Below are 24,124 nucleotides of genomic sequence, written 5' to 3' on the forward strand. Positions count from 1 at the left end.
TTTCTATAGGTAACTTTGAAATAGCAAGCCAGAAATAATGAACTCAATTAGGAATGGATAACTTTTATTCTCTGAGAAAACTGTTTCCTTCCTCTCCACCTCAGCTCCCTGCCCCCGCAAAGAACAAGATTACATTATTACAAATGAGAAAAATGTTTATTAAGGAAACAATTTTAACAATTCTCCCTAGCAGAACTTGACAGACTAGGGCACAACCTGAAGACAATTACAGTTTCAGTCATTAACACACTATAGGGTGCTTATTCTACAACTGAAAAGTTGCTGAAGTTTGTGACATGCCACTATAAATGTAAGTATTATTAAAAATTACAAATTGTTTGGTGATTATTTTGATAACCTCTTGAGCAGCAGCTCCTGCAAGGAAAAAGGAGAAAAGCAAATCTTTGAAAAAGAATTTAAAAAATTATATAAATATAAAAATACTCAATTCTATAAAGAAAACCTTTCCTTTCCAAAACCAAAGATGTTTAACAGTAATCCAAAACAGACATAACTTACTGAGTCAGATCAAAACAAGGGACTATAAGCTTTTATAACTATGTTATTAAAGGAAATAAAAATTTGTTCTATACATTCACAACTTGAAATATTATACCATAGTTTAAAAGAAAGAAGTTTTTAAAATTATGGTGGTTTAAAAATATTGGCAAAAAATATTATGCAAGAAAAAGTCAAACAGTATTATAAACTACTGCATTTTTTTTAAAAGGCTTTTTTAAAGACAGAAAAGATTCTCAAAGGATACCCTTCTGTTGCATTTGAATTTTACCCCGTACATGTTTTATAATAAAAAGGGGTTAAAGGAATATTTGTAATTTGGAAAAGATCTATATTAAATACTGCTAGACTGCTATACTCAGTAACAGTCTGAGTATATAGAGATAGTAACAAGTTTTAAAGTTACTATTCAAAACAACTTGGCTTCCCAGGTACCTGCAATGCAGGAGACACAGGAGACTTGGGTTCTACCCCTGGGTCAGGAAGATCTCCTGGACAAGGAAATTGCAACCTGCTCCAGTATTATTGCCTGGAAAATTCTATGGACAGAGGAGCCTGGCAGGCTATATAGTCCATGGGGTCACAAAGAGTCAAACACAACTGGTACGCATGCACGTTCAAAACAGAACAATAGAAAATAAAGAAACGACAACAAAAAACAACTAAGAAAACAATTTTTCATCTTTTATAATCTGAAGCTTCTGCTTTCACATTCATTCATTCAAAAAAATCAGATTCTGCTCTGTACCAGATACTGTCCTAGTAGGCACTAGGGATACAGCAGGGAACAAAAGACAAAAATCCTTGTCCTCATGGATCTTACTTTTCAGTAGTGAGGAAGAGAGAATTTACAAACAAGTAAAATGTCAAGTGACTAAGAGCTAAGGAGAAAAAGCAAGGGGTGGGGGGGATATGAGTGCAAGAGGAGGGACTATTTTAAATCAGGGTATCAGGAATGGCTTCACAAAGAAGATAATATTTAAACAAAGCCCCCAAAGAAGTGACTTGTGCAGAATAATAATAGGATGCACGTGTTGTAGACCAAAGGCATGTACCCCAAAATTTCTATGTTAAAGCCTTAACCCTCAATGTGACCATATTTGGAGATAGTCTTTGGGAGGTAATTAGGTAACTAAGGTCATGGGGAGGGGCCTTCGAAGAAGAGACACTAGAGAGCTTCTGTTCCATCCACCCTCACCTTCCTGCACAGAAAAGAGGTTACAGCACATAGCAAGATGTTGACTGCCTACAAGCCATGAATAGACGAAGAAAGGCCTCACCAGAAACCAATTATACCGGCCCTGATCTCAAACTTCCAGCCTCCAAGGAGTCTTACAAAAGAGAAGATATTGTTGAGTTGGGTCATGAAAAACAGGTAGATTTTAGACATGGAAGAAAGAGGGAGATTTAGGGCAAATGGGTCCGGAGAGGGGTAAAGATTCAAGGAGCAGGAAATCAAAGGGCATGTCTAGGGGGAAAGCAAGTAACTTGAAAAAAACAAGGAAAAGAAAGGCTGGGTAAAACCAGAACACAGAATAAAGGACTCTGGATTTGTTTTCTGAGGACTACTATAGTGTATATGTGTGTACTGGCAGGTCAGAAGGTTAGTTAAGTGAGAGAAACACTCAGAACTATGCCTTAGAAAGACTAATTAACGCTTCAGGACAGCAGTGGGAGAGATGGAAAGCAGGGAAACCAACTGTGCTACACTGACCTCCCTAGTTAAAACAGCTAGGAAAACAAAACTTCACAACCGTACTATTTAACAACAGGTGACAGTCTTCTCGTCTCTGGAACTTACCCCCTAAGAATGCAGCAATGGTGTGTGGTTCAGCAGCTCCGTATCGGCAACTACAGGAAAGGATGGAGACAGGAACACAATTAGCCATATGACACAACAGTACTGTCTCTTATATTCCCTAAAAAAAAATACTCACAATTCATGGACATAATCGTCTTTCACCATTACAGATAATCCATATTCCTGAAGGAAGCTAGTGAGACAAGACTTCAACTTTCCTATATCTTCTTCAACTTGATAGTTAGACACTCCTAAAATATATATATATATAAATTATTTTTCATTGAAATAAATACATGATTCAAAATTGTTGACTGCCTCTTCTATTTAATCCAGTGTTAGCTGTTTAGTCAAAACTATAAATCTGAAATAAGAACAAAAATAATGGAAAGTATGAGACCAATATTTGCAACTATCACAAACCTGTATCAATCAAAGAAACCATCTAAAGACCTATTAAAAAGTTGAATTTGACAAATCTGCTTTGTTCAGGGCTCTATACCCAGTATCTAGAAGACTATCTGACACGTAGTTGGTGCTCAATGATTTTTTGATAGAACTGAATAAATGAGAAAGTAATGTCCTATACACACACACACATCCTTTATAAAAGTTCTGGTGTTTATTACCCTTTCCAGGAGATTAAATAACACTAAGGACATAAAGCTATAATAATAAGTAACACTTATGGAGCATTAATAGACGTTGGACATTGTTTTAAATACCATCTGTATATTACTTCATTTAATCCTCACAACTACCCTGTGAAATAGACACTATTATTATTTTCATTTTACAGATGGGAAAACTGAGGCACAGAGAGATCAGGTTATTTGCCTGAGTTACTTAGCTCATAAGTAGCAAAACTGCAACATGAGCCCAGGCAGTTCCTAATGATCAAACTATGATGTCTCCAAAGGGAACCTGTTATTATTACTTGGAAGGAAAAATGTCATTGCCATAATATCCAGGTACTGTTAAATCCCTCTAGTTTAAAAACTATCATTATTCCTTGTCCTCAAAATAGTAGCATCTACCCTTTACTGGGGACATTTCATGCAAAGATGGGCTCGATAAAGGACAGAAACGGTATGGACCTAACAGAAGCACAAGATATTAAGAAGATGTGGCAAGAATACACAGAAGAACTGTACAAAAAAGATCTTCACGACCCATATAATCACGATGGTGTGATCACTCATCTAGAGCCAGATAGCCTGGAATGTGAAGTCAAGTGGGCCTTAGAAAGCATCACTACGAACAAAGCTAGTGGAGGTGATGGAATTCCAGTTGAGCTACTTCAAATTCTGAAAGATGATGCTGTGAAAGTGCTGCACTCAATATGCCAGCAAGTTTGGAAAACTCAGCAGTGGCCACAGGACTGGAAAAGGTCAGTTTTCATTCCAGTCCCAAAGAAAGGCAATGCCAAAGAATGCTCAAACTACCGCACAATTGCACTCATCTCACATGCTAGTAAAGTAATGCTCAAAATTCTCCAAGCCAGGCTTCAGCAATACGTGAACCATGAACTTCCTGATGTTCAAGCTGGTTTTAGAAAACGCAGAGGAACCAGAGATCAAATTGCCAACATCTGCTGGATCATGGAAAAAGCAAGAGAGTTCCAGAAAAACATCTATTTCTGTTTTATTGACTATGCCAAAGCCTTTGACTGTGTGGATCACAATAAAGTGTGGAAAATTCTGAAAGACATGGGAATACCAGACCACCTGACCTGCCTCTTGAGAAATCTGTATGCAGGTGAGGAAGCAACAGTTAGAACTGGACATGGAACAACAGACTGGTTCCAAATACGAAAAGGAGTACGTCAAGGCTGTATATTATCACCCTGCTTATTTAACTTATATGCAGAGTACATCATGAGAAACGCTGGACTGGAAGAAACACAAGCTGGAATCAAGATTGCCGGGAGAAATATCAATAACCTCAGATATGCAGATGACACCACACTTATGGCAGAAAGTGAAGAGGAACTAAAAAGCCTCTTGATGAAAGTGAAAGTGGAGAGTGAAAAAGTTGGCTTAAAGTTCAACATTCAGAAAACAAAGATCATGGCATCTGGTCCCATCACTTCATGGGAAATAGATGGGGAAACAGTGGAAACAGTGTCACACTTTATTTTGGGGGGCTCCAAAATCACTGCAGATGGTGACTGCAGCCATGAAATTAAAAGACACTTACTCCTTGGAAGGAAAGTTATGACCAACCTAGACAGCATATTCAAAAGCAGAGACATTCCTTTGCCAACAAAGGTCCATCTAGTCAAGGCTATGGTTTTTCCTGCGGTCATGTATGGATGTGAGAGTTGGACTGTGAAGAAGGCTGAGCGCCGAAGAATTGATGCTTTTGAACTGTGGTGTTGGAGAAGACTCTTGAGAGTCCCTTGGACTGCAAGGAGATCCAACCAGTCCATTCTGAAGGAGATCAGCCCTGGGACTTCTTTGGAGGGAATGATGCTAAAGCTGAAACTCCAGTACTATGGCCACCTCATGCAAAGAGTTGACTCATTGGAAAAGACTCTGATGCTGGGAGGCATTGGGGGCAGGAAGAGAAGGGGACGACAGAGGATGAGATGGCTGGATGGCATCATTGACTCAATGGACGTGAGTCTGAGTGAACTCCGGGAGTTGGTGATGGACAGGGAGGCCTGGTGTGCTGCGATTCATGGGGTCGCGAAGAGTTGGACACGACTGAGCAACTGAACTGAACTGAACTGAACCTTTTATTAAGTACTTATAAAAAGCTAGGCAGTGTGTTAAGTGATTTTCATACATCATGTACCTAACCCTAACAATCTAACAAGAGTTTTATTATCACCATTCCATACTGAAAGAACTGAGACTTGGAAGGAAATAGTGACTCACCCAAGATCAAGAAGACAAGAAGTGATTTGAACCTAGGTTTAACTCCAAAGTCTGTGCTCTATATAATAGCTAATTTCCCAAGATGGCTCCCCAATGAACACCTCTTCACGCCCTCATGTGGTCCCCCTTCCACTCTTAATCTAAGCTGACTCTGTGAAGCCAATAGGACATTAGTGATGCTCAAAAGCCAAGTCATAAAAAGCTTTGTGCCATCAACCTGAGTCTTGTGGAACTGTTAACTCTGGGGAAGGCAGCCACTACGTAAGAAATCTCGAACTGCCATGCTGAACGGAAGCCCCAGTGAGCCACAGGATGACAGATGCCTGAGCAGCCCCCAGAAGTTCCAGTACCCTGGCTGAAGTGCCACACGTCAGTGGGTACGTCTTCATGGATGACCCCAGCCCCAGGTGTCCTGCACCTCCGTTCTTGGACGACTCCAGCCCTAGGCATCATGCATCTCCATGGGATCCCCTTTCCCCAGGGAGAACTATCTAACTGAGCCTAGCCAATCCTCAAAGTCACAGACACAATAATGGATTGTTTTAAACTACTAAATTTGGGGATGGTCTGTTATGCAGAAGATAACAAAAAATACATTCTAAGCAAACAATACAAATAAAGCAGTACATTTATTTGCTGTTTCATTCTTTTTCCTTTTCTGGTAAGCTTGCTCATTAACATTACAACTCGTTGGGTATACTACATCAGTTGGGGCAACAGGCTTTATGACACACCCAGAATGTGCTGCTATGCAATAATCCTGCACAATTAAAACTATCATCTTAATAAAGATGTCCTGGACAACTGAAGACCTTGGAGCATATGCCAATTCCCCAATGACTACATTTATAGATAACAAAAAATAGATACTGAGCAAAGAAACATCTTCAGAGTTCTGAGTTCAGAAGTCACTGGCATACTTCTTGTGATTTTCCCATTCTACCAAATTAAACTCAGTGTGAATCTTAGAAATCAACTATAGAAACTAGCAGGAAGAAGTTTTATCCTATATGCAACCAACCAACAGTCCCCTGCAATAGTTCAGAATCAAATACTGTTTGCAGTTGGTTACACTTGGCCTCACTGAGATGAACCATGTGTAAACTGTTTACAGTGTGAATTCAAGCATCTACTACTGTCAACACCCCAAGAGCCCTTTAAGATTTCATTCCATTTAAGTACTTATTTAAGATTTTATTGGGAACTCCCTGGCAGTCCAATGGCTAGGATTTGGAACTTTCACTGCTCTGGCCTGGGTTCAATCCTTCGTCAGGGAACTAAGATCCCGCAAGCCATGCTGTGAAGCCAAAAAAAAATATTTTCACTGTATTTGATAATTTAATTGCTATCCTTACCTGGATATCTACCATGCTGTTTATGAAATCTATCAACAGCCCGTAACATTAAGTATAATACTATCTCGTTATCTGGATTGTCCATGCTGGAAACTGAAAGGAAAAACATTTCAGTGTAATTTGGGTAATTCATGATTTAAAAACAAGGAAAAACTGAATTTACTATATACTGAAGTTTCAGAATACAAGGTAATTCTATCACAAAATTTAAATATTTTGTAATGATAAAATAGAAAATGATACATAATAGTAAAATAAAGGAAAATATATTATTAAAATAAAACCCAGTGGTATTATGGATAGTTAGTTATGGCCACACAATCTCTAATAAAGTAGTAAAATGCTAAATTTAGCTCTTCTACATATAACACAACTTACTCAGTAACCTAAATATGATTATATATACGTACATTAAGTTTTATAGGCTTTGCTGGTGGCTCAGATGATAAAGAATCCACCTGCAATGTGGGAGACCTGGCTTCAATCCCTGGGTTGGGAAGACCCCTTGGAGGAGGGTCTGGTAACACACTCCAGTATTTTGCCCCATGGCAGAGGAGTCTGGTGGTGTACAGTCCATGGGGTCGCAAAGAGTCAGACACGACTGAGCGACTAAGCACCACACAGCACATTGAGTTTTATATTTTGAAATTACTACCACTTGGACAGGCTAACAGAATAAAATTTAGAGTATAAATATTTATATTATCCTTTATATTATCACCATACACTCTGTTATACATACTGTCATACAATATGTATAAAATATCATATCCTTAAAATTAATAACCTAGCATCAAAAGGTTATTACTCACTAATTTCATCCTTGTTAATTGTATCCAAGCTGTATTCTTCAGCTAAGGATCGACATCTCACCACTCGAAGAAATGCTGAATTGCTGCCTGAACACAGGAAAGGCATGATGGAAGTAAATGGTTAAGATACACTAATATCCTGATTAAGAACAGAAAATTTTGTGTATTCTCTTTACAGACACAGAAATATGAAGAAGTGGCTCTAATGGTTAGCAGAAATGGCACTACAACACAAGCCATCTTAAATTCATGTTCTTGGCATTACATTCAGTTCAGCACTGAGTATGTGGGTGACAGCACCTGTCTGAGCCTCAGTTTTCATTTGTAAAACAGAAATAATATTTTTTAACTTTGAGTTGTTCTGTGGATCAGAATTCCAACTGTATAAAGTATATACCTCGCAGAAAGCCTGACAAGGCTCAATGAATGGTAATTTTTATTATTATTCTGGATAAGCAGTCCTGAAGGAGAGTGGTATATATAGTGTGCTCTGGGTATAAGTTAAGGCTTTAAAAACAAAAAACTTTGTATTATGAGAATTTTCAAATGTATTCCAGTAGAGAGACCAAAATACTACCCAAATACCTTTAAATACTCTCAAATACCCAATATCCAGCTTTTAATCTGGTATCATATAATGTAGTAGAACAAATACTAATGCATAAACGAGGCGCAAGATTAGTAGTGGAACAAAACATTAAATCTAAGCCTAAACAAACACTGCTGAAGAATCTTAAAATGGATAATTTGGACACATATATTTTAAGAATGGGTAACATACAAAACATGCTTTTCCAGAAACGAGAGGTCATAGCTACGGGGAAAAACTCCCAGGTGGCATATGAAACAGACTTTATTATTCTTAAATTAACTCTTAAATACTCTGGGCCTACTGAAGAATTATCAAAGAGACCCCAGGAGCCTAGCCACTCCGAAACTAAATGGCGAAATTCCTAATTCTAACAGTCTGATCAAATACTGATCAAAATTAGTATTTAAACCAATCTTGTCAATGTACATGTGACTCAAGACTTCATACCCAAACTCTTTAGATAAGACTTTTCCAAGTTATTTAAAATTAATAAGCCAAAAACAATTCTGCACTACTGATAATTTTCAGTGTATCAATACAGATACGACCTATCTCTGATCAGTCCTAGAATACCCTCTCCTTTCATTATGAGAGAGAGAAAAAAACCTTACCCAATAATTACCTATATTGATACCACTGAGACCATGGAAAAATGTTAATTTCAACCATTTAAAATTGCTGGGAACATTTCCCATGTCACAATTTTTATCAAACAAAATAAGGAAATTTAAGTCAAGGTGACTTACAGAGTAATTTTAATTCTTTCTCTGAAATGGACTCTGGTGCCTGTAAAGAGATAAATGCAGATTTTGCTCCAATGTAAAAGAAGATCAACAGAGGGTGCAGCACAAAGCCAGTCACTATGACTGGCCTTCTCATTAGGCAGGCAAGTGAAAGACCCTTTGCAGAAGGTCTGAGCCAGTGCCACACCCTCTCTCTGAGCCCTTCCTGGCTGGGTTTATGCAATGCAATCCGGCCCATGTGGAGCTGTACTGTCTATCAAAGGCACTGTGCCCAGCAGCTTACCTGGCCTATAGACTGAAGCAATTTGGCAACATGATTACCCACAGCAGCAGCATCTTTCTTTGCTTTTTCACGGTAACTGGAAAAGAACAACAAAAAGCTACTATTAACAAATATTTAAACTGCCAGATTTAAATATCACCATGAAGCAAACAAAAAAATGTCTTTACCTTTCATGAAAAAAATACTGATCTGGCAATGTATGAAATGTGACAATGCCATGGAAATGCTACCAGTAGCACCTGTTAGTGGCTGGTGATGGACTCTGGGACTTCACCTAATACCTAGGATCTCTGAGTAATTAACAGCACCTAATTTAAAACTTGCCCTCCTGGAGAAGTCCATGATCCATGCTTCTCTGATAGAGGACCTAACAAAATATGCTGCAAAAGAACATGCTTAAAAAATAATAATAAAAAAATTTTAAAAAGAACATGCTTAAGCTCCCTTGTGGCTCAGATGATAAAGAGTCTGCCTGCAATGCGGGAGACCCGGGTTCAATCCCTGGGTTGGGAAAATACCCTGGAGAAGGAAATGGCAATCCACTCAGTATTCTTGCCTGGAGAATTCCTGGCAGGCTACAGTCCATGCAGTTGCAAAGAGTCAGACATGACTGAGCGACTTCACTTTTTCAATCTCCTTGGTCAAGTCCAAGGAAAGTTAAACCCTTCAAAACCGACCATCTAACAAATCCATGTAAAACTTGAGATGGTCACCCTGTAGAGATGATCAGTGTTAAGCTGATCACCTCTGATATGAGGTCATACTTCTTTCTCTCAACTGACTTTCCCCAAGTTTTAAGTAGTTGAACTTTTAGGCTAGGGCAACAAAGATTTGTTAAGAGAATGACTGACATGAAGAGTACAATCTGTCTATGGAATAAAGACCTTCTCTGTGTGACATTATCTGGCCCTTGAAGAAGCCAGGCCAGTGGCCCTGCATTCATCCTCAGCATACCCAAAGATACACAAGGGTAATATCTATTGAGACCCATCCTTATGACAGTGGATAGCACATGTCTGTCTACAGTCATGAACTCTTTAAATTATGAAACATTAATGACAAAAAAGTTATCAAAAACTAGAGTCTTGAAAGCTTTAAATTACAGATAAAAGAGGACAGAGCCATGGTTATGAGTACAGATCTGGGTTTCATGAATTCCAATCCTGGTTTTACCATTTACCAGTTGTCCTGCCCTGAATAAATTACCTCTTCTATGCCTTAGTTTCCTCACCTGTAAAACTGGGACAATAACAGTATCTCTCTCATAGGATATTTGTGAATATTAAACTAGTTAATACATAGACCGGTTCATTGCACAGAATTAAGTGTTCAAATGTTGGGTTTATCTTGAAATATGAAAGAAAAAGTCTGACGCCCAGAAACTAAGTGGGAACTCTCTATACTTTCTGCCCAATTTTGCTGTGAACCTAAAATTAATTCTTAAAAATAAAATAAATTCTTAAAAATAAAATAAATTTTATTTTAAAATAAATCTGCCCTCTAAGTTTTTTAGCTTATTTTTAAAGCAATGAGATTATAACAAACTTTCATTTGATTTCTGATTTCTGGTAGACTGATAAAACATGTTCCTCTCTAATATAAACAGACTGATTTTTCTCTTACATAGCTTGAAGACAGGTGACTTACACATTTTGAAGTTTTATATATTTGCCTGAATCTGCAATCATATCAGGAATTGTGCCTCGAACAGGTAGATTTCCTTGACCCTCTTTGGCCACAAATTCCTTTAAGGCACGAGCTAAAATCCAAAATGTCGGAGTCTAAAAAAAAGAAAAAAAAATTAATATTAAGTGACATCTCAATTTGACCTGAAGGTTAAGGGTTACTAATTTTACTTATTGGTTGTTACCTGTTTGGTGATATTTATGCAGCGATCATCATTAAATATATCTTCAATACTGCTTGGGATCTAATAAAGGAACACAAAACATTAACCTATACTAAGAATTTGCCCACCTTTATTTTCACTGTAATCTTCCAAATAAGTTCAAATACAAACTTCTGATTTGTTTGGACTTTTATTCAGAATTATCACCAGATGGAGATTTGTTGGGGAAAGAGAGAACAGAAGAAAATCCCCTCCTGTCCACTCCTGTTAGCATTTAAAGACTGACCTATTTTCTTACATCATATATGGAGTAAAGAAGGAGTCTAAGTAAATCTTTTCATAGTTATATTTGAAGACAGAACGAAGAAAACAGACAAGCTAGATTTGTAATCCTTCATGTTTTTTCAGCTTATAAAAAATCTGAAACCCGTATACCCTATCTAGTGATGGTAGAAGAAGACAAGCACTCTGAAAAGAGCAAGATAGTTAAATTAAGAACTTTTAATGCAAGCAAGAACATCATATGTTATAAAAACCATAAAAATTGTAGGCTTTGGTTCCACTGTTATGTGGAAAAAAGAAATTTCTTACTGGTAACTCTCTGCTTCCACTCCCCTCTAGAGTCTTTTGTCCTCAAAAGAGCCAGAATAACTTTTTTAGAAATATAAATCAGGTCACTTCATTCCTCTGCTCAAAACACTTCAGTGGCCTGCATTGCCTTTATGATGGGGCCCTTTCTGCCTCTCCAAACTTAAACTCCTCCCACCACTTTCCCTCTTGTTCACTTCATTCCAATCACAGTGGCTTTCATACCCATCCTTGAACAAATGCCAGGCATCATCCCACTTCTGGGCCTTTGTACTTGTACTTCCTCAGCCTGAAAACCTCTTCTTCCAGACCTCTGCATGTCACACTTCACTTAGGCTTCTGCTTAAACACATCTCCTTCAAAGTCTCCCTGGTCCCTCCCGATCCCAGACCTCCTCCTTCCCCTCATGCTCTACCCCTTTGTTCTGCTCTAATTTTGTTCACAGTACCTAGTACATTTGTCTGTCTGCTTAGCTCACTGTCCCCCAATCACAGAACCTTATTTGTTTTTTTTCAACTGGGGTAAATTATACATTCAGTGAAATGCACAAATCTTAAATGACAATTTGATGCTTTCTTGTAACTATACATATACTTTTAACCATCGCTCCAATTGAGACATTAGAAAATTTCTATCACCCCAGAAAACTGTGTGGTTCACACAGCACATATTTTTAATCACTCAGCAACACAACCTCACTGTCTCCAAAAAGTTTGTAATGACACCTTAAGTGCTTTCCTAACTTGAAAGGTAGCGTTTTTTGCTGTTTTAAACTATAAGAAAATTTTAACTACCAATTTTGTTATTCCAAAGTTCCCCCAAAACTTCACTGGTCAAACTTCAACAATAAAGTCCTCCAAGTAATTTTTAAGGTATATGATATTATTAAGAACATCTTCCAATGTATTCAAATAATTACTGTTAAAAGCAAATGCAAAAAAATAAAAGCAAATGCACAGTAAGATTTAACTTTTCAGGCAACACTATTTGGACTAGCAAAGTAACACCTTCATTATATAATTCCTACCCCTAAACCCTTACTACTCACAAATCATGTACTTCAAACAATTAATTTATGTAAATTACTGCATAACTATTATATGCTGAAGCACTGACATCCATTTTAACAAGGACAATACAGAATCTAATAAAAGAAGATTAAAGCTGTATTATAATATTAATTTCTAACCAACTATACAATTTAAGAAATATTAAATTAAAACTAAAATCAACTATTTCACCTATGAGGACTTTAGAAGACACCTTTCACTGGTGAATACTTCAGTAGCTCTTAATACCTGAGTTGTATTTAGTGCTGTATTCACATTTTTAATAGCTTCTTCAAAATTCTCTTCATCTTCTGGAGTCCCATTTTCATTCTTTAAAATTCCTATTAAAATAGAAACTAATTAGCAAAGAACAGCCTTTTTCTTTTCATTCCTTCTCCTTCCCCAACATTAAGGAAATAACTTTGTCAGATTCAGAAGGGAGGATTGGATACTGAACCTTAAGAAGAAATACAGCTTATCATTATTCATTCTTAAAATTACACAAGGAGTGGTTCCTAACCTCCCCTGAGGAAAATAAAATAAAAGCTCATGATGGCATCATCCAACAAAAGTGCTGACAGAAATCCAATAAAATTAGCTTCAAGCAATCTTTTTAAACTTTATACGAGGTTTAATCAAATCCCAAATTACCTTGTCTAATCAAATCTCTGAAGTCTTCTTTTTCTTTATATGTTTTAGGTATTCGTCCATTGGTCTAAATTGGGTTAAATAAATTTAAATATAGTTGCAAAAACTCAAGATATGGAAATTAAAAGTCCAGTTTCCTGCCAATTTCCCCATCCACATGAGATTGCATCAGCAAATCGATACCTCAGTGAAACCAGCTGACTTGATAGAAAACAAAAAGTGTGGGTCATTTCTCTACATTCACTCCTCACTGCCAGTTTCAGAATGACATTTGTTCAAATTTCATTTTGTTAATAAAAATGTCAGTATCAAAAGAGAAAATGCTAGATTCAAACTGAAAAACATCCACTTTTCCTATAATCCCATAAGGAAAAAATATCAGTCTCCCATTCCCTCCAATGAAATTCTTTATAATAAACTGAAAAAATACAGTCACATATGGAATGTCCTTTCTCAAGAAAGAAAATACTGGGACTTCCCTGCTGGTCTAGTGGTTAAGAATCCGCCTTCCAATGCAGGGGATGTGGGTTCAATCCCTGGTCAGGGAACTAAGATTTCCCATGCCGTGGGACAACTAAGCCCGCACCACAACTAGAGAAGCCTGTGCACAAGCAACCAGAAGTCCCGTGTGCCAACAAAGATCCCACATGCCACAACTAAGACCCAACACGGTCAAATAAATAAATAAATCTTAGGGAAAAAAAAGAAAGAAAGGACATACTTCACTATACCACTGTGCTAAGTATTTAGCTACGATCACAATCCATGGAGTGTGGCTATGGTCCTAAAAATAAAACAATCAAAGAAAATATCCGTATTAGTTAACATTTATTTTTCACTACACCGTATCATTTTCAACAAATTCAACAATACTTTACTCAATTATTCCACCATGTTTGCATCTCTCAGTATATGTGGAATAATGAATGGAGGAAAAATGAACTGGGTTAATAAAAATTGCTTAACAAAGCTTTTCGAGGCAGTGTCCAATTTAATCCTTGTAAGGCAGGTATATACTACAACTGTTCCTTTTAACATTCAGAAAACAGTCTCAGAGACTGCCACTCAGAAATAAAGCTCAAAGACTATACTTTTAGGGATCACTTCTATGCACGATACTGGATGCTTGGGGCTGGTGCACTGGGACGACCCAGAGGGAGGGTATGGGGAGGGAGGAGGGTTCAGGATGGGGAACACAGGTATACCTGTGGCGGATTCATTTCGATATTTGGCAAAACTAATACAATATTGTAAAGTTTAAAAATAAAATAAAATTTAAAAAAAAGAAATAAAGCTCAAGTAGAGCTTCCCTGATAGCTCAGTTGGTAAAGAATTCGCCTGCAATGCAGGAGACCCTGGTTCAATTCCTGCGTTGGGAAGATCCCCTGGAGAAGGGGTAGGCTACCCACTCCAGTATTCTGGCCTAGAGAATTCCATGGACTATATAGTCCATGAGGTCGCAAAGAGTCAGACACGACTGAGCGACTTTCACTTTCACATCTTGATTTCAGACATCAAGCCTAGACTAAGGACAAGGGATCTTTTCTGCGTTTGCTGATGAACCAAATACCTGCACTTTAATTAACGTGTAGGTAGGAAAATACATATATATGCCTTAAAGTACATGGCCTGTTATAAATATCATTATTTCTATAATGAAATATGCAGTTGCCTTGGTAATTCTCAAACTCTAAAAATAAGTTTCAACAGGAGTCAATTTCAACAAACACCCACCCCACATTCAAACTATTTTAAAAAGTACATCTCTTTGTTTAGGAGAAAAGAACCATGAAGGGGGCTTCTGGTACATGTGAGTGTCCAATCCCGTGGTTAGGACTCCCTGCTTCCACTGCAGGGGCACAGGTTCAATCCTTGGCCAGAGAACTAAGATCCTACAGGCTGCATGGCAGGCAAACACACACACACACACACACAAAGTCCAATTTCTTGACTTGAGTGTTGATTACACAGATATGTTCAGTTAATGTACTTTTCTTCAATAAAAAAGTTTTTAAATTTGGGGGAAAGATAGATTTATTTAAAATAAATTAGGTACAATGTTGTTACTGTGTGACCTGGATGAGGTTTATATTTTCTCACTTTGTAATTCATAAACCTTAGGTTAAAAAAAAAAGTTTTCAGTATACTTATAAATGAAAAGTCACACACACCACCAACCTTTTTTTCCATATGATCCAAATCGTAAGACTGAAAATGTTCTCTCAGTTCAGGAAATGGCTTATCCAGTCGTAGATCCTCTAAGGCATTATCTGGATGAGATTCTATTACTGTGAACCAAATAATCCCGAAAGATAAACTTATTTCCTTAGCAATATTGCTGGCAACATATATATCACAGGAACTTAGGAAATCTGTAATTTTTAAATGGACACAGGGCCTACAGCTTTTTCTCACTGTTTTGTTCATTACTGAGTTAAATTTACATATAAACTTATATTTTACTAAATGTACAAATCGTAAGTGGACTACAGTATTAATAAAAATAAAACAAAGATTCCTTTAGCACAGAATTTTCTTGTTATTATAATCGGAAAAGATGAAAATGTGTTCAGATAGCACCCAAAAACCTACCCTTCCTCCTCCTATGGTTTTCAACAGACAGCATCACCATCTACCTATACCTCTTCCTTAGGAATGTGATGGTCTTCCTTGACTTCAAGCTTCCATGGCCCAGTTATCAGTCATTCCCCACATCCTGCTGTCATTTCGTACACAGCCCTCCATAGAGGAGAGTACGGGAAAGTGTGTAATTTCAGTGAGTGTTTAGAGGGAGGCTCAGTTCTGTCACTTGCTAGCTGTGTGACCTTAGGCAAATAACTTAATCTCTCTATGCCTCAGCATCCTTATCTATAAAAAGCAGATACAATAGTATCGACTTTATAAGGATTTGGAAAAGAGTAAATGAAATAACCCACATAAAGGCCAGCATACAGCTAGCAAGCTTAACCTTCATTATCATCTCTCCCCTCTTCCCTATCCTTATAACATCTGCCCTCAGTCAAGGATGCTCTCTCTGTCTTTGTCTCTCTCTCTTTCTCAGACCTAGACCGCTGAAAATCTAAAAGCAATCCTTGCCTCCAACCTTTGTCCCTCCAAATCCATTCATTCTCCACCGGGCTTCAGAGTGACCCATTTAAAACAAAATGTTTACCTCATCACTCTTCTCACAACTCTTAAATGACCCTGCCCCACTGCCAAAAGCTTATCCCCAAAAGCCACTGCCCAGCTTCCCAAGCAGACATCACTCTTCAGTGATACTATCACTGCACTAACAGATGACCTGGCTCACAGCAATGTATGAGTCCTGAGTGAAAATCCTATGATGATTTAAGATCAAAGTTGTGTAAGTAAGGAGCCTGAGTTGGTGCAAGCCTGCCTTTGAATGCCTTCAGTCTCCTACTAACACAGTTTCCTTGGAACAGTAGTCAGTCACATGCCTTGATTGTTGTGAGGAATTATACCTCAACTGGGGGAGCCTGAGGCCTATACAAGAACAGAATAGAAAACAGGTGGGGAAAAGGTAGTGTAACCTCTCTGTATCAATGTGACCCACATTCCTTGGCTCTTGCTTGTGCCAGCCATATATGCCCTATGTAGGCTAAGAGGCAAAAAAAGCTAGGTACTTGCCGAGCTGCCAGGCCTCCTAATAACATGACGAAGCTGTACCTATTTTATCTCCTGCTTTGTATCCTTCTATAATGCTTAGTAAAGGAAATAGGAAGATGAAAGCCTACTGATTCTGATTAGCACTTTGAACCTGTAACCAGAGTTGTGCTGCTATAAATTAACTTTGTGATTTCAAACTGACTTTCTAAATTATCAAGTTCCTAAAATTATAGCTAAAACAACCAACAGGAAGCCCCATATGTGCAACATTTTTACCTGGATGTTCTTTTATAATGATCCTCATATAACCAACTAGTCCATATGTCCTACAGATCAAAAGAGGGATTTGGGAATTCCAGAGGACATCTGCTAAACGTAGTAATGTACTGTAAAAGAAGGCATAATAGACAAGAACATAAGCAAATGGATAGATGCCCAACATGAAAATGCCTTAAAATGAAGCAACTTCCTCACTAAATAATAAATGCAAAGATATAACTTTTGCATTCATATAAACAGCATATTTACATAAAGATAGGCTGAAAAGCAAGCAAGTCCACAAGGCAGCAGTTTCAAAGTAAGTATATCTGTTGGACTAGAGAGATATGAAAGCCTTGTCTTTCGTATTAGGGAGAATGTTACTGAAAAACATTTCTATAATAAAGAAGAAAATATTTATAAAACCTATTTATCTACCCCCAAGCACTCCCTATAATTAATTGTTTTTTTTTCCCACTAAAAAAATAACCAATGTTCAATTTAACCGTTCTAAGTTTCACATCTCTGTGTTTTTCTCTTCCCTATGTTTTTAATGCTGGAGATTTTAATTAGACCACTTCTAATTAAAGGTTTCTATGGAATTGAAGAATTTAAAAACCATAGACTCTGCAGAGAAAACAAAACTATGCAAATCTAATAAGAGGTTAAAATAAAAACAAATTAACTTAAAAATTTACCTTTCAGAAAGCTGAGTTGCAACCACAATGGTAAACCTACAGAAAAATGAAGGATCATTGTCTAGAAGGTTTTCTGGACTCTAAATAGGACAGGGGAAAGAAAATCCAACAATTTCACAATCATATTAAATATGACAGAAATGGTTAAGCTTTTTTAGAACAAGTGAGGCAAATGCTAGACTCCAATGTTAAAATAATTCAACTTTCAACATAAAAATACAAAGATTAAAATTCTAAATTCCTAGGGCTCTGAATTACTAAAAAATTATATTTCTGTACAGAAATAATAACATATATACCTCTTCCACAAAACTCCCAGAGACATCGTTATTTAATTCTTGTAAGAATTCCATGGCAGCTTGAGCTCGGTTCTTTAAAAAACAAAGCATTTGACTTTAATTAGAAAAAAATTTGGTTAAAATGTAACCCCCTAATTTACAGATCAGGCAAACAGACTGTAAAACAACCCAAACTCCATGCATAGATATGAAGAGTCTGCTTTTCATAGAATTTAGAAACTGAGACTAAACCATAATATTCTTTAAAACAGAGCTAAACCATCATTATTCAGAATTCTTACATGACTACATGATTTGCACTCTACTTTTCTGATTAGGCAAATGACCAGAAAACTCTGGGTAGCAGGCAGGGATATTCTAAGTCATGTTTGGACTTATGCTAACCTTCCACATTTACAATCCTGTATGAGAGAGATCAGTCTTTAAGGAAACTACATACATAATACTATATAATACATTATGTAGTACACAATACTACACTAAGTTGACCAATATGGCTCTGTAAGATTTTTAATATGAAATACAAAAATAAGACACATTCTGACTAACTCTTGGTAAAAAATCTTAACCCAAATACCCCAACTTCTGACTATTAACATTACTTAGTATTTAGCTTTAATACAGGATACAATATAAAACTTCTAAGTTCTTAAATTACGAAGCACATAAATCTTTATAAGATCAGAAAGAAATGAATTAATTTTTTTCTCAGAGAAATAATAAGATCTTTTTAAAAACCAGGTTATAATGATTCTAATACAATTTAACAGTTAACCTCTTTCAAAGTAAAGCTTTTCAAGCAATCAAGATATAGTGACATCACTAGGTGTTCAAATACAACTGTATTCTATTACAAACTGATTTTTACCTTGCCAATACTGCTTCTCTGAAGGAAAAAACTAAAATAGAATAAAAAAAAGTTTTAATGGTTTCTTGGACTATAAAGGGAAGGTTAGGTGTAATACCTGGTGCACTTCATTCATAGTTTAAAACAAAGTATATTTTAATTTTAGAGCATAATAGACTTCCTAGAGGAAGAAAGCTGAGTGAAAACTTATAACAACATTCTTTATCTTGGGCTTCCCAGGTCAGGAGACTCAGGAGAAACGGGTTCAATCCCTGGGTCGCAAGACAGACTAATAAATCAATGTTTCCCAAAATGTTTGCCCTGGAGGAAAGTTTCAAAAGTTTGGGAAACACCATGCATTATATCCTCTCTTGGAAATTAATAGCATATATAATACACAATATTAAAATCTTATACTAAGGAAATACTTTATAATTTGACCACGGAATCCATATGCCCATTTAACAGCTATAAACGTTCCCTAGAACCAAAGTTCCACAGACCCACCCTTGGGAAATGCTAGACTGCTCTTTCAGATAACTATAACAGATTTACTCAGGCTTTCTCCCACACATACCCTTATCATGTCCGGAGGCCCATATCTGAGTCTGCTTCTCAGAGTCAGGGTACTCTACCCAAAGAAAGGATAACCAAGCCAAATATGAACCAAAATCTGATTTCCCTTGTATTTACTCATTGTTGTTGATTTTTGACAAACATGAGAGAACCCAGACTCCAAGCTCCTGAAAAGGGAAGCTTGAAATCCAAATTCAGGAATGCCCTGACAGTCTATATATGATCATCTTTAAAGAATGATATACAAGCCAACTTTAAAATGGCATTCTTATAGAGACAATGTAGTGTAGGAAGAGAGATACCTGGACCAAGCCTAGAAGACACCACAAATAAAAGGCAGTTCTTATTATTCTTATAATCCCAAAATATAATTATTGTTAATTACATACTAATACCTAGGAATCAATGCAAGGACTTAGGAAGGATACAGATTTCACAAATTAAGGAATAATGACTACTCTTTGCATTAATAACAACAATAAAGACAGTAATGATGGCTATATTTTACTAACACCCTATTTGCCAGACAGCTTGCTAGCACTTTACCTATATTAACTCACTCCATCCTTGCCGTAATCCTAAACACAGCGTTGACTTGACTTTCCACCTGAGTCAAGTCACCCTGACTGAGAGGTGAAGCTGGGGTTTAGGCCTTGCTCTCGCATGACAATGCACTGCCTTCTCTAAAGAATGTATTTGAAAAGAATAGAACATACTTATTTCCAGCATCTTCTCCGCTGACCTGATTTCCATCAATAATTGTAAATGAACCAATGCCTGGGAAATAAAACAGAGTCCGTCAAGAATATATGTTTCTGGTTAAAAACCTTAAAGAAGTAAATTTACAACCACAAAACTATCATACCCGGTAGCACCAAATTTTTAAGGATTTCAGTTCCTGTGGCTGTTGCGTTTATTAGGCAAACATGAGCAGATTCTAGAGCCTCCTGGCCGTGATCACCCCACAACCTACAAAAGAAGACACAAATTTAACATGTTAAAAACTTCCATGAAAATACAACTTTATTTGAATGGTGATCGTTAAAGTGTTCTTGCATCAAATAACTGATGTGAGCAGCATGGCACACATGTGAGACAGGAACAGCAGGAGGTGTTATGGGAATCACACAGCTGAGTAACCTGAGCTTGAGCCTGTCATGGTTAAAGCGGGGGTCAAATCAGAACTAGACACTTGGTCTTTCAGCTCTTAGTTCATTACTCTTTTCAAGTCAGATAACTTACAGAACAGAAAGTCTTTATATTTATTAACATTAGAGAAGTACTTTAGATTTAAAACCTATTATTCTCTATTATTATTAAAACCTATTATTCTCAGAAGGCTGAGTGCCGAAGAATTGATGCTTTTGAACTGTGGTGTTAGAGAAGACTCTTGAGTGTCCCTTGGACTGCAAGGAGATCCAACCAGTCCATCCTAAAGAAAATCAATCCTGAACATTCATTGGAAGGGCTAATGCTGAAGCTGAAGCTCCAATACTTTGGCCACCTGTAAAGAGCCAACTCATTAGAAAAGACCCTGATGCTGGGAAAGACTGAAGGCAGGAGAAGGGAACGACAGAGAATGAAATGGTTGGATGGCATCACCGACTCAATGGACATGAGTTTGAGCAAGCTCCAGGAGATGGTGAAAGACAGAGAAGCCTAGTGCGCTGCAGTCCATGGGGTCGCAAAGAGTCAGACACGACTCGGTAACTGAACAACAACAACATTCTCTATTTTGGGCTTCCCAGGTGGCTCAATGAGTAAAGAATATGCCTGCAGGGCAGGAGACTCAGGAGACACGTGTTCGATCCCTGGGTCGCAAAGATTCCCTGGAAAAGTACATGGCAACCCACTCCAGTATTCTTGCCTGGAGAATCCCATGGACAGAGGAGCCTGGAGGGTTACAGTCCACAGGGTTGCAAAGAGTTGGACACAACTGAAGCGACCGAAGCGACTGAGCACACATGCATCCTCTATTTTATTTCTCCTTAAGTTACAGGGATCCAGTATAATTTAAGATCTTGACATAATACTGATCCACCATGACATGTTCAAGAGTGAGAAAAGCTTTACCAAGAAAACCGAAGTACCATCTGAAAAGCCTTCACACTGACTTCTACAGGAGTGCTTTAAAATGTTATTCCCAATTCTAACAGCATGACTCGTAAATGCATACATTAACAAACAGAAAGATGTAATAAGGATTAGAAATGTGTTATAACCTGAAATACATGTTACATCTTGTCACACCAGCATATCATTAACAGGGCAAGATATGTGATCAAACAGGCATCATGACAGCTGAGCTAACATGGCTACCTTTGCCCAGAAAGTCTAATGTGTCTTTTCTTGTCAGTATAGGAAACACAGAGGAAGCCCAAATCATTAGAAAAATATCATAGCCTGGAGGACTGAGAGACTTTAAGCTGCTTCCTGTCCGTTGTCTAAAGCATATCCTCTCCTATTATGCAGCCTGTACGTCCTCCAGAGTAAATCACAACTGTAACTGCCTCATCTGGCGTTTTATTTGCTGAACATCCATCTCTCCATTCCACTCTAAGTTCCGTAAGGGCACAAACCACTCCCTACGTTCACCACTGAAGCCCCAGTGCTTGATACAGTGCCTTGCCCAGGATAAATAATCATTGAATAGCTGTCAAATGCATGGAGGATGAGTCTAGAAGAACCAGACAGACTGGAAACCTCTGTTTTTTTCCTATGAAAGTAGGGCACACAGAAGACACTTGGCATATTCGGTTGATGGATACTTGGGTAGTTGGAGAAAGAGCCTAAGAGAATATCGGTGCATCTCTAGGTAATACGTTTCAAGAAATGGCCCAAACAAAAATCAATCCTCTCCATTCTCTTGCTGGCTAAGGAAGGCAGGGCCTGCTGACTGCTAGCTGGTGGCACAATCTTGCTTGTACCTGCTTCCCTCTGACACTTCAAAATCAATAAATAGTTCTGTTTGTTCCTTAAATGGACTGGATTCAGCAAAAACTCTCTTTTGTCACAGTTACTTAGTAATCTAAAATATTTTATCAGCTCTGTCATGTATGGTTACCTCTGCTCCAAAACACAAGGATCTCCAAGAATTTACAAGAGAACACAAGTTGGTTACAAAGTCTCTACCATCTTGCTTCTTTCCCCAGAAACTTTCCTTTCCCTTTCCCCAGGGAGCAGACCTTATCAGCTTTGGAAAACCCAGAAGGCTTGAGTTTACATCCTGGTTCAAACACATGGGATACTCAGGGCAGGTTATCAAACTTTTAAGAGTCAGTTTTTCCATCTATAAAGGAGACAGAATATCTGCCTTCAAGACTGCTCTCACAATTGAGTGCATAAAGCCCCTAACAACAGCACTAAGCCAGAGGTGAAAATGAGTTCCAGTCCTTAGGGACATACTGTAACTTCTGGCTTGTGGGTCTTCAGAAAGGAGGGGGGCCATATGGTTGTGCTATTTCTGCTGCCTTTGGTGGTGGTTTAGTCTCTGAGTCATGTCCGACTCTTTTGTGACCCCAGAGACGACAGCCCGCCAGGATCCTCTGTCCATGGGACTTCCCAGGCAAGAATACTGGAGTGGGTTGTCATTTCCTTCTCCAGGGGATCTTCCCAATGCAGGGATGAAACCAACGTCTCCTGCATTGTAGATGGTCTCCTGCATTGCTGGTGAATGTTTTACAGCTGAGCCACCATGGAAGCCCTTTAACCACATAGAAAATGCTCAATAAATAAGGAATGGGGAGTGTTAGGAGACAAGGCATGGGAGAGGAAGTAGCCAACGACTAGCCCAATGGCTTAGACCTACAGTCCATTAAGTAGATATCCATTAGTCCATTAGCCACATGTGGCTACTGAGCACTAGAAATAAGGCTAGTCCAATTTGAGACGCGCCAAAAGTGTAAAATGTTGGATTCTGAGGACAGAATGAAAAATTGTAAAATATCTCTAATAACTTTTTATACTGATTATGCGTTGAAATAGTAATATTTTGCACATACTGGGTTAAACAAAATAAACTGAAGTATTAAAATTATTTTCACCCGTTTGTCCTTTTTTAATGTGACTACAAATATAAATATTATGTTATCTATACACATATATACATGTGTTATATATACACATATATATAACTACGTATGTGGTTCACATGAGACTGGCATTATATTTCTACTGGACAGCGCCGGTTTAGAACAATACCTAACATTCGGTGCTGCCCTCGGCGGCCGAGATGGGGTAGTCCCGAGCCCCTCATTCTGCAAAACCAGGAGCACAGCGAGGCGGAACCGGCAGCCGCCGCGGTGACCCGGCGGACGCTGGGGGCGGTGCACCTCGACCTGCACACCGCGTGGCGAGCGGGCAGGCGCGCCGCTCGGGGAAGGCGAGTGCCGGCCCTCGAGAAGCACCGGGGGCCCAGGCCGGAACCCTGAGCACGGGACGCACGGCCCGGCCCAGCCCGGCGGGAGGCCCGAGGCCCAACAGCGCCGCCCGCTCGTTTAGGCCCGGCCCGGACGCAGAGGAACCCGCTGGCCCGCCCGAATCGGTGAGCCCTGGCTCACCTCAGCTGCCGGTCGTACTTCTGCTCCTTAAGCAGCTTCCCCGGCTGCGCCATGGCCGCGCCCGCCCCACGGAGAACCGCCGGGCCACTACCGAAAACTGCCACCGCCTCCTCGAGCGCGCAGGCGCACTAAGCGCGCC

General features: G+C 38.4%; 1 protein-coding gene across 5 annotated transcripts; it reads right to left on the bottom strand.

The window, feature by feature from the left end:
• Positions 1-134: 134 nt before the first annotated feature.
• NAE1 (NEDD8 activating enzyme E1 subunit 1) lies at positions 135-24,124 on the bottom strand. Of its 5 annotated transcripts, none has more exons than XM_019979937.2 (20): positions 23,986-24,124; positions 20,292-20,395; positions 20,143-20,203; positions 18,872-18,902; positions 18,004-18,075; positions 17,705-17,784; positions 17,025-17,134; positions 15,300-15,409; positions 13,843-13,905; positions 13,125-13,188; positions 12,723-12,814; positions 10,858-10,917; positions 10,635-10,768; positions 8,988-9,063; positions 8,708-8,747; positions 7,370-7,456; positions 6,558-6,650; positions 2,457-2,571; positions 2,321-2,370; positions 135-375 (listed from the first exon to the last, which is right to left on the bottom strand). In XM_019979937.2, the coding sequence occupies exons 1-20, from the start codon at positions 24,036-24,038 to the stop codon at positions 266-268; spliced, it is 1,605 nt and encodes a 534-aa protein (XP_019835496.1). In that variant the 5' UTR covers positions 24,039-24,124; the 3' UTR covers positions 135-265. The 5 variants fall into 5 exon arrangements, with proteins under 5 accessions (XP_019835496.1, XP_019835495.1, XP_019835498.1 ...); XM_019979936.2 differs by having other exon boundaries at positions 8,988-9,084; XM_019979939.2 differs by lacking the exon at positions 23,986-24,124 and having other exon boundaries at positions 8,988-9,084; positions 17,705-17,740; positions 20,292-20,340.

This window comes from Bos indicus, chromosome 18 (genome assembly GCF_029378745.1).
Source record: "Bos indicus isolate NIAB-ARS_2022 breed Sahiwal x Tharparkar chromosome 18, NIAB-ARS_B.indTharparkar_mat_pri_1.0, whole genome shotgun sequence".
NCBI classification, from domain to species: domain Eukaryota; kingdom Metazoa; phylum Chordata; class Mammalia; order Artiodactyla; family Bovidae; genus Bos; species Bos indicus.

Bases quoted from the DNA above. Each gene is read 5' to 3' on its own strand.
- NAE1 (XM_019979936.2), bottom strand. From the start codon at position 24,038: ATGGCGCAGCCGGGGAAGCTGCTTAAGGAGCAGAAGTACGACCGGCAG. The intron at 7,457-8,707 runs GTAAGTCACCTT...TCCTGTGTTCAG, and splicing joins GAAAGAATTAAAATTACTCT to GCAGCAATTCAGCATTTCTT. The intron at 2,371-2,456 runs GTGAGTATTTTT...CCTTTCCTGTAG, and splicing joins GACGATTATGTCCATGAATT to TTGCCGATACGGAGCTGCTG.